The sequence below is a fragment of the Salarias fasciatus genome, chromosome 4, assembly GCF_902148845.1.
Source record: "Salarias fasciatus chromosome 4, fSalaFa1.1, whole genome shotgun sequence".
NCBI lineage: Eukaryota > Metazoa > Chordata > Actinopteri > Blenniiformes > Blenniidae > Salarias > Salarias fasciatus.
This window is the reverse complement of record NC_043748.1, coordinates 19409474-19423103: the sequence shown is the minus strand read 5'-3', so window position 1 is coordinate 19423103 and position 13630 is coordinate 19409474. Positions and strand designations below refer to the sequence as shown.

At 41.2% G+C, this 13630-nt stretch overlaps 1 protein-coding gene and 1 long non-coding RNA gene across 7 annotated transcripts in view; both read right to left on the bottom strand.

Annotated features, from left to right (window-relative positions):
- Positions 1-818: 818 nt before the first annotated feature.
- Positions 819-13630, bottom strand: part of LOC115386603 (uncharacterized) — a 39284-nt gene continuing 26472 nt past the window's right edge. For 5 of the 6 annotated variants that reach the window (XM_030088999.1, XM_030088996.1, XM_030088994.1 and 2 more), the window contains one exon: positions 819-1249. In XM_030088999.1, coding sequence (XP_029944859.1) covers positions 841-1249 — 409 coding nt within the window. In that variant the 3' untranslated portion in view covers positions 819-840. Of the gene's footprint in view, positions 1250-13318; positions 13528-13630 lie in introns of those variants that run through there. The other variant, XR_003931315.1, reaches the window with a different exon arrangement.
- On the bottom strand, positions 7077-11581 carry LOC115386631 (uncharacterized). Its single transcript, XR_003931317.1, has 3 exons — positions 11430-11581; positions 10426-10538; positions 7077-8161 (listed from the first exon to the last, which is right to left on the bottom strand). It is a non-coding gene; the product is annotated as an uncharacterized LOC115386631 (long non-coding RNA).

Genomic DNA, 13630 nt, shown 5'->3' with positions numbered 1-13630 from the left:
ATAAAGCTTTTAAATTTAATGACGTCATCAAAAAAAAAAACAAAAAACAAAAACAAAGGAGTAATCTATTATTTAGGTTCTCAGATATCTTTTGATGAAGTAAGCTTTTCTTTTCTCATTAGTGGACCTAAAACTTTGGATCAATCATTTATTGGATGAAACTTTAAATACTTTCCATCTGGGAATATTAAAGTATTTTCTGTTCTGTTTGAAATGCAGAAAACAATCTGTAATAAACATGAACAGAGATCAGTAAATGGACATTGGACAGACCAAGTTGTATTATTATTACCTTGACTATGAACTTTAAAACTACCGAGTCCAGGAGAATCTGGACTGGGAATCATGACACTCTGGAGGCAAACATTGTTCTTACTGCCATCTACTGAGCTCTGCTATGCAGGCACTGGAGAAGCATTTCCACAGTCTACAAGGAGACGGACCATCAGCGTGAACGCAAAGTTTCAATTTTGCGTTCTTGTTTTCAAGAAGACAGAGATGGAAGGTTTCCACGGGAAAACGTCGAATAAATGAACAATTTTTTTTTTTTGTCCCCACTGGGCAATTTGAGGAACACAGAGCAGCAGCATTACAGGTAAGAATGCTGAAACTTCTACACCATCAGAGACACTGTATTTATGAAGTGTGTTAAATTAAAGCACAGAACTGTTCTTGATTCAAACTCACTATAACTGTTCTCATTTCCAATTCAATTTGCAAGAAATTAAACACATTTTTTTCCAGTACCACATAATTCAACATAAACCAACAAAAACAACAACAAAGAAGACATATAAAAAAAAAAATGAAAAGGTCAGTAGAGTAAAATCATCTTCTGTTTCAGTCCAGCTGAGAGTCAGACAGAAGGATCTGCAGTTCAGGGATGTGAAACTTTGAGTTATAACCAAACCAGCGTCTGAAAAAGTCCGACCAGGATTCAGTGTAAATGTCGTCGGAAACCCTCATGATGACATTATCGTCAACGTAAGCATACTGCCTCCTCAGGTACTCTGGATCAAACTTCTGACCGCTGGACTGATCGCCAAGGCAGCAATCTAAGTGGACGGTGGCTGTGAATCTGGAGGAGTCCAGCACCAGAGACAGAGCGAGGCTGACCACAGAGAACGGGATGATTCCAATGCTCTCTGGGAAGATGAAGGGAATCACGATGCGGTTTCTTCCTGGTGGTCCGTGTTTTTCCTGCAGACTTTGGTATCGTTTCCATATTCCGTCATCAGACCTCAGAGGACTGACTATGATGTTGGGGATCTTCTGTTCTCCAGCCGCCTTCATGGAGTTCCAGTGGTTGGGGAGTTTGTCAGGAGCAGGAATTTTACAGCTGCTGTCTGTACAGGCAAAAACTCTGTGTTGGGGTTTGAGTTTTTCTGTGGCTATGGCATAATCTAAACCAGCAGCAGAGAGGGAGTTCCAGGGAACATAGAGGACCACATCTGTGATGGAGTGCAAAGGCAGCAGACAGCAGGCTGGAATCATCACATCTCTGATGGATCCATGAGCAATGAATGTAATGTCCACAGTGTTGCTGTGGTCCTTTTTCTCCTCCACTTCAATCTTTTCTTTCAAGAAATTAAACATTTCCACAAGATTGGAGAAGTCTTCAGACTGTGAGTTGTCTCTGAGCCACTTCCAAACTGTTGGATTCATGCACTTTTCTTCTGCTTCCTTCATCAACTTCTGACTGGGAGTCAGCGGCAGTCGTTTCTTCATCAACTTCTGACTGCGAGTCAGCAGCAGTGGTTTCATCAGTATGAAGAAAAATAATCCAAGAAGAGCCAATCTGAAATAATAGTTAGAGAAGCAACAGATTGAACAAAAAATAGTTAGAATGCTTAACAGTTCTGAGCGGATTAAAGTTTTAAGTTTATTTCCTATAAACATAGAAACAGAAAGCTAATCACCCTAGGCGGCCGCCTCGTTCACCTATGCCTAGAGACGGCAAAATTCAACTGACTGTTTTTCTACGGCTCAGGATTACTTTTTATAAAATCAGACTTTGTGGTCCATTTATTTATTTTATTTAACCTTTATTTAACCAGGTAGGTCCCATTGAGATTAAAAACCTCTTTTTCAAGGGAGTCCTGGGGAACAGAGATATGCATACTTGTCCGTACTTGCGCACTTGTGAAACATAATCAGTCAGAGACCAAGTACTGATCCAATTCAAAGTATGCATCTCACCAAGTACACATGGAGTACCTGGACGTGGACCGGACTTTTGTTGACTTGTGACTCCAAGGGAGGGGGAGGCGCGGCGGCAGCGCAATCAAGACCGAACAATGCTGAGCAGTGCACTGCTCACACGGGCCGTCAGAGCGGCACGGAGCAGTGCTCACAAGGAGCGTCGGGACGCCCCTCATACGGCCCCCCACCCCCGTACGTGGCGCCCTAGGCGGCCGCCTAGTTCGCCTATGCCTAGAGCCGGCCCTGTTTCCATTTTTAACTGATGGACTCTACGCACAACTTCACCACTTCTTGAACTTCAGGAGGCTCCTTTGCTTCCTGCCTGTCATGATAGGATGAGCTGATTAATCCTGGTGTCCCTGACCTCTGTAACCTCAACAGTAATGATCAGACACACCTGCATTAATCAGCTCATCCTATCATGAAAGGCAGGAAGCAAAGGAGCCTCCTGAAGTTCAGGAAGTGGTTGTGTTGTGCATAGAGCCCATTACATTCAGGAGTAAACACAAGGAAGTTGTACAATTACAGTCAAAAATAAGTGTCAGGTGATGACTTTATATTATTGGAATGCTTGTTGGTCCACAGACTTACAGTGTCATCATCTTCACGTCACTCGTGTTGGACTGAAGATCAACAAACTGCAAATGAAACTTCTGGAAACAACAAAAACAACACTGCTTTATCATGTCTGGTAACCCCCCCCCCCACACCCCCCACCCCCCACCCCTCTCTCTCTCTCACACACACTCACACACACACACACACACACACACACACACACACACACACACACACACACACACACACACACACACTAAGTCAGATTTAAGTTGTTATCAAATCCCAGTGAGGTTATATCACACAGTTTAACAACTCTCGCAGCTTTAATGTACTGAGCAATGACAAGAAAACTCATTTTGATCACAGAGTATTTCCGTAAGTGTTCTGTGAAGTCTTACCCACAATACATGTATAATTCTAAGTCACAAACAGTCCATACCAATGTGATCAATACAGAAAATTCTCCACCTCCAAAAGTCATTTCACAGAGACTCTGTACAAGATGATTTATTTATTTCGCAACAGTATTTTTTAAAAATATTTTTGCATCAGAAGACTATTGGGACTAACTATTAGAACAAGCAGTAGAGAATCATCGCTCCTCTTTCAGTCTGGAGCTTCGTTGTGTGATCATAGTGAAGAAAAGACCGATTGAGACACATTACCTGAAGATCAGCAGCACAGGGGAGCTGGTGGATAAAACGTCTTCACACCTTGAGCCTCAGGCTTTATTCTATCCATTGAAGGTCACATCGCCTTAGTGGTATAACTTAAAAGTGAAAGAGAAAGTCATGTGTGGAAATATCATGGGGAATAAAACACATGATTTACAGCCTATTCCTCATGTCAGACGTGAAAAACAAAATCAACAACCTCAATGTTTTAGAAGAATAAACAGGTGGAAGAAGCACTGACAGCCTCCAGTATAGTAAAATGAATACTGTGGAGAAAGAACATTTTACTGAAATAAAAGTAATGAAACACACAATCTGAATGTAGCTTATGATATGGATTATTTTGACTTTGGGTTTCCTGGGACTCTGTGTGAAGGACACACTGCCGTCTTGACTGGAGCTGAGAGGATTCATGAACTTTCTTCTGAATAACAAAATGATGCTATTCTGGCAGCTGTCGTCTTCATAAACGGGGCTGACTGAAGCCGTGGGAGAGAAGGCTGGAGTTCTGTGTGATCATTAACCTTAATCTGTCTGTTTGGCTCTGGTTCACCAAAAATCCCACAGCAGGTCATGAAGAGTGACTCATCAGTAATTCACCATGATCAGACAGGTTCAATAAAAAGCATGAATCAGATAATATGTCAAAGCTTTTTAATCTTATCACAATAAAACAAGAGTAAATTCACCTTTAGGTTCTTAAAAAGCTTTTGATAAACTCAGCTGGTCTTTTCTCATTGGTAGACTTGAAACTTTTGGCTTTGGATCAATCATTTATTGGATCAAAGGTTTAACGAGTGTCCTTCTGGAAATGTGAGGTACTTTCTGTTCGGTGACAATAACCAACAACAAGATCAGCTTCACATTTCATCAGGGAACCATCATGGAGATCCATTTTTGGATTGGATAAATTGGAATTAAATACTTAGAATTGAATTATAATTCATTAAAATACCAATCTTAACATATAAAAAGTCATACATGTCACTATTTAATTCATTATTTCATGGTCTGGTGTTGCAGTATGTCATGAAATTATTTTATCTGTTAAAATCACTGAAAAAATAGACAGACAAATAAATTCATGAAATGCTGCAACACCGGACCATGAAACAATTAATTACAAAGTGAATCAATGACATTTAGTATTTAGGAATGGAATGCTCATTTAATGTCATTGGAACAAGTAACAGAAGTTGCAAGTTACAATGAAATTACTGGTTTTAAAGACGCCCAGGCAGCCAATCACAGCCCTCCCTCTTGAAAAGGAACAGAGTTAAAGGAACTCAGACAGAATGGGGGAGGGGGAAGTAGGGGGAGGGAGGGGGGTGGTGGTGAAAAGAAGACACATCAATTCAGATCACAGTTCCAAAGGGAGTTGTGATTAGAAGTGAGAGACCAAAAAAAAGCCAACCTGCACACAAACACAGCAAGATGGATGAGACAAATTGCTTCAGACCAACAGATCAGCGGTCGCAGCTACAACATCAGCGCAACACATCATCACCACTAGTCGTCAGCAGAAGAGTGGGGAGGAGATGTTGAGAGTTGGGGGGTGGAAGTGTGCGTGTGTGTGTGTGTGTGTGTGTGTGTGTGTGTGGCTCCATGTGTGGTTGGCCCATCCTTGCAATAGTTTCCTCTGGGGATGAGCCGAATACTCGTTTTAAACGAGTACTCGTTACGGATAATGCATTTTTTCCGAATCCGAGTCCAGCCCGATCATTGTCCGTCATTATTCGTCCTGTGCTGATGGGAAATCCTCATTGGTCCTTCATTCTGCTCTGTGCTCCACGAGACGACAGGATCCTGGTGAGAGAAGCCAATCGGAGCTGATAAATTAAAAATGCGGTATTTTATTTCTTTGTAGCTGCATTGTGCCTGAGGAAAACCTTATAAGGTTGAAACGTCGGGCGATTGTGCATGCTCGGGGTTTTTTTTTGGGGGGGGGTTTAAGTTTCGTTTTCCCTCGCGTTTTTTTTTCTCCTTTTTTCTCTTCTTTTTCATAATAATTTGGGCTTGTGTTCCACTGGGAGGGTGTGATCTGTGGGAGAGAGATGATAACTGGACGGAGGTCCACGTCCCGGTCATGTCCGTTGCACTGCAGCCGCGGACATGACCAGGAAGCTCAGCAGGGGTGGATGAGAGGTTTCCCTGGAAGCCGGGGAGATTCCGGTGGGGATCGTGGGGGGGGCATTCATACAATTAAAACATTCATGTTCTGACTCAATAAAAAATACTTGTTCTGTAAATAGTTCCTTTACTATTGTGACCAAAAATATTCAAATTTTATTTCTGAGGCTTTTGTGTGAATAAATAATCATTTATATAACTTTAAAAATATTCAGGTTCTGACTAAAATAAAAAAAACCCCAAAAATCTGTACATTGTATCACTGAGACTGTTCTGTAAATAGTTTTCAAATGAAGAATCAATATAGCAACTTCTGAGCAATCCATATCAATTTCAGACTAAAAATAGTGTGCCAATTTCTGCCCCAGCCCGTTTTCAGTTAAACCACGCCCACTTCCGGTTTAGACCACGCCCCCTCCGAGTACAGGTACAGATACAGATAATTTGGATGGGCAAACAGATACAGATACAGATACAGATAGTAGTGTTTAGTGTACTCGCTCATCCTCCCTCTGGAGTTCTCTCAGTTCTTGTTAATTGTCGAAACCAGAAATAACTTTGGAAATAAAAACAAACACAAAATTATAAAATTTATCACACATTTATTATCTATTAACAGTGATGCACTGACTTTTACAGACTTTAATAAGTTAAGTAGTCAGTACATAATACTGTGATTCCTGGAATGTTTTATTTCTATTGTATGCAGTTTATTTGCAGTAACACATTCTTATTCTGACACTTATTGTTATTCCTCAAGGATCTCAAACATAAGACTGTACTTTACTGCCTCTGACTTGTCTCAGTTCAATGAATGTGGTAATCTGTCATCTGATGGCATGAGACATTTTCAATTATGTGTGCGTACTTTTTTTTTATATCAGATTTATTCCCTCTGTGTTACTTGAGCCTGTCCCAAAACAATGTCCATTGAGCAAAACATGAAGCTGATTTTGGTGGAAACACCAGCAGAAGAAGAAAGACTGAGAAGTCTAAGGCACCACAGATGTCTGCCTCGGTGTCTCTTGACCGCATCAGATACCTTGTACTTGCCAATAAAAATGATTCTGATTCTGAAACACATTTTGTCCGGTCCAGCATAATTCAACCTGCAGGAAAAACAAACCAACAAATTACCAAATAAAATTTTCATAGGAATAAAAATCATCTTCTGCTACAGTCGAGCTGGGAGCAAGCGCCGACCTCCGCTCATAAAACATGAAGATAATGCGGAAGTGCAAAAAAGCTGTAATTCCAGGGAAATTCCAGCAGGGGGCGATGATGCTGGTTTCAAAAAGAGCCCCGGTCTCATTGGAACCCATTTAAAAATGCCGATTTTCAGAGTGAAAATAAACATGTAAAGCGCCCGGTTTCAGAACATGTTTTGGTCTCTATCACTAGTTTCTACAATCGTGCTGCTTCACCAGACTCTGATTTTCAGATAAATCATCAGTTGATTTTATATTACGAGCTAAAGTTTTGCATAAATCGCCCTATCACAGCGCCTCCTCTGCCCACGTGATCCGGTCACGTGACGGGCTGGACCAATCACATTTACATCCGGTTTCAAATGTTCAATATGGAGACGTCCTGCTGGACTCGCTGAAGTCTGCAGAACGGCATTTGGGAACGCAATGGGTGACGTCAAGAAAGGTCTGTCCATTATATTAACGATCTATGGCTGTTGAGGCAGACAGGTGGATATTTAGTTCAGGGATGTGAAACATTGAATAAAGCCTGAACTTTGAGTCTGACACGGTCCAGAGGTGATTCAGTGAACACGCTGGATGAAACCATCATGTCGGCTTGTTCGGCGTAGGAGTACTGCCTCCTCAGGTACTCTGGATCAAGCTTCTGACCCCTGGACTTGTCGACAAGGCAGCTACCCAAGTGGACGGTGGCTGTGAATCTGGAGGAGTCCAGCACCAGAGACAGAGCGAGGCTGACCACAGAGAACGGGACGCTTCCAATAGTCTCTGGGAAGAAGAAGGGAATCACGATGCGGTTTCTTCCTGGTGGTCCGTGTTTTTCCTGCAGACTTTGGTATCGTTTCCACACTCTGTCACCGGGCCTCAGAGGACTGACTGTGATGTTGGGGATCATCTGTTCTCCAGCCTCCTTCATGGAGTTCCAGCTGGTTGGGGAGTTTGTCAGGAGCAGGAATTTTACAGCTTTTGTCTGTCTTAAAGACAAAAACTCTGTGGTGGGGTCTGAGTCTTCCTGTGGCCAGGGCGTACAAGACATTGGCATAGATGGCACAGTTCCAGGGAGAATACAGGACCACGTCTGTGATGGAGGGCAACGGCAACAGACAGCAGGCTGGAATCATCACATTTTCTATGGCTCCATGAGCCAGAAATATAATGTCCACAGTGTTACTGTGGTCCCTTTTCTCCTCCTCTTCAATCTTTTCTTTCAAAAAATCAAAGATCTCTGAAAGATTGTAGAAGTATGTAGACTGTGAATTGTCTCTGAGCCACTTCAGGACTGTTGGATTCCTGCCCTTTCCTCTTGCTTCCTTCACCAAATTCTGACTGGGAGTCGTCTTCAGTGGTTTCATCAATTTGAAGGGATATAATCGACGACGAATCAATCTGAAACGACAGCCAGAGATCCATCAGATTCAACAAAATGGGGCAAACACTTCTGAGCAGATTGAAGTTTCAAGTTCATCCGCTGCTGTTAACTGAAGTTACATCAGTCAGCGGGAGGAAGATGCTCTATAATCTGGATGTTAGCTCCTCAGTGAGTGACAGCTTCCTGCAAGCGCTAACTAAAGATATAGCAATGACTAATGCAGTCCAGCCATAATATCATGTAATTCATGTGTATTTACACATGCAGCCAATCAGCAGCATCATTATAATGCTGTATGCAAATGTCCTGCTGTTTTGCAGGTTGGCATACAATGGTGCGGCGGAGTCCATCCATCCATCCATCCATCCATCCATCCATCCATCCATTTTCTACCACTTATCCGGGGCTGGGTCACGGGTGCAGCAGTCTCAGCAGGGATGCCCAGATTTCCCTGTCCCCAGACTCTTCCTCCAGCTCCTCCAGGAGGATCCCAAGGTATTCCCAGGCCAGCCTAGAGACATAGTCTCTCCAGCGTGTCCTGGGTCTTCCTCGGGGTCTACTCCTGGTGGGACATGCCTGGAACACCTCCCCAAGGAGGCGTCCAGGAGGCATCCTGAACAGATGCCTGAGCCTCCTCAGCTGGTTCCTCTCATTGTAGAGGAGTAGCGGTTCTACTCCGAGCTCCTCCCTGGTGACTGAGCTCCTCACCCTGTCTCTAAAGGCCCGCCCATGCTTCACATGTCCGCGTGGGTGCGCGTTGGTCCGCGTGACATAAAAATCGTCATGAATTCCTGTCCGCCAGGGTCCGCGCGGCCCGATCCGCGGACATCCACGCGCAGGTTGTGGCGGTGTACGCATGCGCCAGAGCGCCACAGCAAACAAAACATAACGGTAAAAGTGAAAGTAGACGGAGCTACAGCCTGATGGCTCCACTTAAAGACACCGAAAGAGTGAAAAACTCGTGGAAAGAGAGAGCAGACTGTCTGGAGGGAGGAGAAGGTCTGCAGACAGAAGTGAAAGTAACTAATCGCTCCGGCGCCGCCCCCGCGATTCAGAAACAGAAAAAAAAGCTAAATAAACTTTAGTACTTAATGATAATGTAGTGACAATGTATGTGCTTAATTTTCTCTAAATAGTCTGTAATAAAGGAGCAGATACACAGTTTGTAGTGCCGGGAAAGCTTCGAAGATGCGTCGATCACGGCGCCTGCATGGAACACGCACAGCTGAGCCCAGAATGTAGTATGGGAGAAAGCGCGTGCGCATCGGTGGTGCACGGAGGCTCCAAAGCGGACGCGGAAACGTATTACATTCAGCAAAAGTCATTTCAATGCTGCTGGAATTGTACAAAGATGCAAGATGGGAATGGAGGTCGGTATTACTGCAGGAGAGTGCTGAAGATCGGGAGAGAAGGAACGAGCTGCATATGACCCCGAGCTGCTAAAAGTTTTCAGTCACAATATTCTACTCACAAAGCAGTGCTGTCAGTTCAACATGTCCACCATCACATGGCAAAGTATGTCGGTTTACCAGAAAGCACATTAAAAAATATGTCTTTCAATTTGTGAACTCAGCATTTTCTCACCATCAACCTTCTACAGATCAGTATTTTTTTTGTGAGCTTTCATGGTCCAAAATAAGTCAAGTTCATTTGAAAATAAGTCAGCACTGAATTTCATACAGACCGGTAACATTTTGCATAATGAGGGAGTGAGGCTTGACTGTCAGCCTGGTATGGAATGACTTCTGTCCCCTCACCCCAGCCAGAAGAGCAGAAAGCCGCCACCTCTGAGCCTGGTTCTGCAAAGGTGTCTTCCTTTGAAAAGTGAGTTTTTTCTTTCCACATTCGCTTATGCTGCTCATGTGGATCTGTTGAGTTTTCTATGTAAAGCAGCCTTGAAATGACAATGCTGTACTTGACCCTATATAAATAAAGCTGAATTGAATTGAATTGAATTGAATTGAATTGAATTGAATTGAATTGAATTGAATTGAATTGAATTGACAGAGGCTCTTGGCCAAGGCTTTAAGGAGGGTTATTCCATTGACTTTGGCTCTCGCCATGGCAGCCACCAACCTGGATTCATTTTCTCAAAGCAGATAACAGTTTGTGGAATCAGGGGAGCTACAGCCATCTAATACAGCCTATGATCATAACTCTACTGTGCTCCGTTATTAACAGATTCAGGGATAAACAGATGGAAGAAGTACAATTAAAGTCAAATGTATTTCTAATGTGACGACTTCAGATTGTTGGGATATTTTTTTGTCCCCAGACTCACAGTATCTTCATGTCGAGGTCGTCCTCCTCATCAGGCTGCAGGACTCTGTGATCCTTCACTCTCTGATCTCTGCTCATGTTGGACTGAAGATCAGAAAACTGACAATGAAACTTCTGGAAACAACACAAACAACACTGTTTTACTATGTACAGTATGTAACCCCCACCCTCTCTCTCTCTCTCTCTCTCACACACACACACACACACACACACACACACACACACACACACACACACACACACACACACACACACACACACACACACATTTAAATTAAATTCCTCAGCAGCCCTCAGTAATGTCTCAGATGTCAGAAGTTTATGTTTGACAGAAATTCAGGAAAATGTTTCTTTTTCATGTTTTGCTGTTGGACATGAAATGTGATTGAATTTGATCCCATTTTTATCAAATAAAAGTGAACTTACACAAAATAGTTCTCACCACTTTTGCAGCTTCAGTGCCATTCAACGAGTAAATAAATGTGTTTTTCAGTGACAAGGAAGCACATTTTAATTTTGAAATTATTTAAATTTTAATCTCAATAAGTTTTCTTTGTATCCCGCCTTCGCCCACAGCAGCTGGGATTGGCTCCAGCCACCCGCGACCCCGAAAGGGATAAAGCGGTAGAAAATGAATGAATGAATGAATGAATGAATGAAAGAAAGTTTTCTTTGAAGACTTTGAAGAAAGTCTTAAATATCATCTTTACTCACAAACAGTTCATATAAATGTGACACAAAGGTTAAGAGAAATGTCTCGACCTCCATCAGTCATTTGACTCTGTTCCAGATGACTTCTTTATTTGACAGTATTTTTTTATTTATTCACTATGTCTGAAGTCTATTTTGAGAATCACTAATGAAAATAAATCTTTTTGGAAGAATAGTTTGGATTAACGTATTTATCAGGTTAAAGTTTTCCCAGCAGACAATCATAGCTCCTCTTTCAGTCTGGAGCTTCTTTGTGTGATCAGAAGGAAGAAAAGACAAATTGAGACACATTACCTGAAGATCAGCAGCACAGGTGAGCAGGTGGATAAAGAACGTCTTCACACCTTGAGCCTCAGGCTTTATTCTATCCATTAGAAGTTGCATTGTTTTTAAACCTTAAAAGTGAAAGAGAAAGTCATGCGTGGGAATTCTCCGGGGAATACCTCACATGATTTACGGCTTATTCGTCATGTCAGACATGTGAAAAACAAAATCAACAACCACAGTCTTTTAGAAGAATAAACTTCCTGCCACATGAGGAAGAAGCATTGACAGCTTCTAGTAAAGTAACTTCTAATCAAATTAACACTGTGGAGAAAGAACATTTTAGTGAAATAAAAAATACTTCAAACACACTAATCCACAAAAGTGAATACACACAGTCCGACTGTAGGTTATGATATGAAATATTTTGACTTCAGGTTTCCTGGGACTCTGTAAAGAGGACACACTGCCTTGACTGGAGCTGAGAGGACTCATTAACTTTCTTCTGAATGACAAAATGATGCTATTCTGGCAGCTGTCACCTTCATCAACTGGGCTGACCGAAGCCGTGGGAGAGAAGGCTGGAGTTCTGTGTGATCATTAACCTGAACCTCAGTCAGCTGACTGGTCTGTGACCCTTGCAATCCTAAAATAAAATCTGCATAAAATCTGCAGCGTTGAAACTTCATCTCCTCATCTTTGGCTCTGGTTCACCAAAAGTCCCACAGCAGGTCATGAAGAGTGACTCATCAATAATTCACTATGATCAGACAGATTCAATAGAAAGCATGCCTCAGCTAAAAGCTTTTTAATCAAATTATCTTATCACAATAAAACAAAACAATAGTAAATTCACCTTTAGATTCTTAAAAAGCTTTTGATAAACTCAGCTGGTCTTTTCTCATTGGTAGACTTAAAACTTTTGACTTTGCATCAATCATTTATTGGATCAAAGGTTTAATGAGTTTCCCTCTGGAGATGTGAGGTACTTTCTGTTCTATTTCTATTGTGATTGTACACTGCTCTCATATGGTGACAATAACCTCCAACAAGATCAGCTTCACACCTGATCAGGGAACCATCATGGAGATAGATCCATTAGGGAGGATGAATTGTACCAAAATTAAATAAATAAATTTACCATTGAATAATGATCTAAATGTGTCATTAATTAAACAAAAATGGAATTAAATATTTATAATTGAATTATAATTCAATAAAATGCCAAACACTTTATATAAAAAAATCCTACATCATTATTTCACTATTTAATTCATTATTTCATGAATTTATTTTATCTGTCAAAATCACTCATAAAATAGACAGACAAAACAAAATAAAATTAATGAAGTGCTGCAACACCGGACCATGAAATAATTAATTACATAGTTAAATAATGCTATGTAGTTTTAACATGAAATGATTAGAATTTTAATGAATTGACACATCGAATGGCACATTTAAGTTATAATTTAATGTTGCATTTATTAAATGATGTATTTAATAACTTAATTTGGCATGTTTTATCCTCCATAAACCACTCTTTACATCTATATTAACTATTTTCATTGATTCTGTCTCAACAGCATCATAATGAGTTCAGAATGAGTTCAGGACACCAACACACAACATGAAGTCAGTCTTTATGCAGATGACATATTATTACACTTAAGAACTATCAACACCTCAATGTTTCTCGGGGCAATGGAGTGTTTTTATGGTTTAATTTCAGAAAAGTTCCACATTTACACAACATACTTGTAAAAATAAGGTCCATTTACAGGGAAATAGCAGACACGTTAAAAACAAGTCGTTTCATGTTGGGACTCTATGGAGTGCTGTCATTTAGTTTTTGTTAAGACTCCACCTGTTTCTCCAACCATAGCTCAACTTTGCCCCCTGCTGGGAATATGTGGCAGTGCAGCTACAAAAAAAAAAAAAAAAAAAACAAAACATTCAAGATTGTTCTCAGGAGTTTCATGCATTTCATAATGATGATGTGCTGCATTTACATGTTTTATGTTTTGGTTAGTGTGTTGTTGGTTCTGAGTGGAAAGATTTGTACCTGTAATAGTCTCCTCCCTCTGGTGTTCTCTGAGTTCTCGTCAATTGTCTAAACCAGAAATAACTTTAAAACAAAAAACAAAAAACAAACCGACACAAAGTTATAAAACTAATCACACATTTATTATTCATTAACAGTGATGCAGATTTTTAATAAATATAGTAGT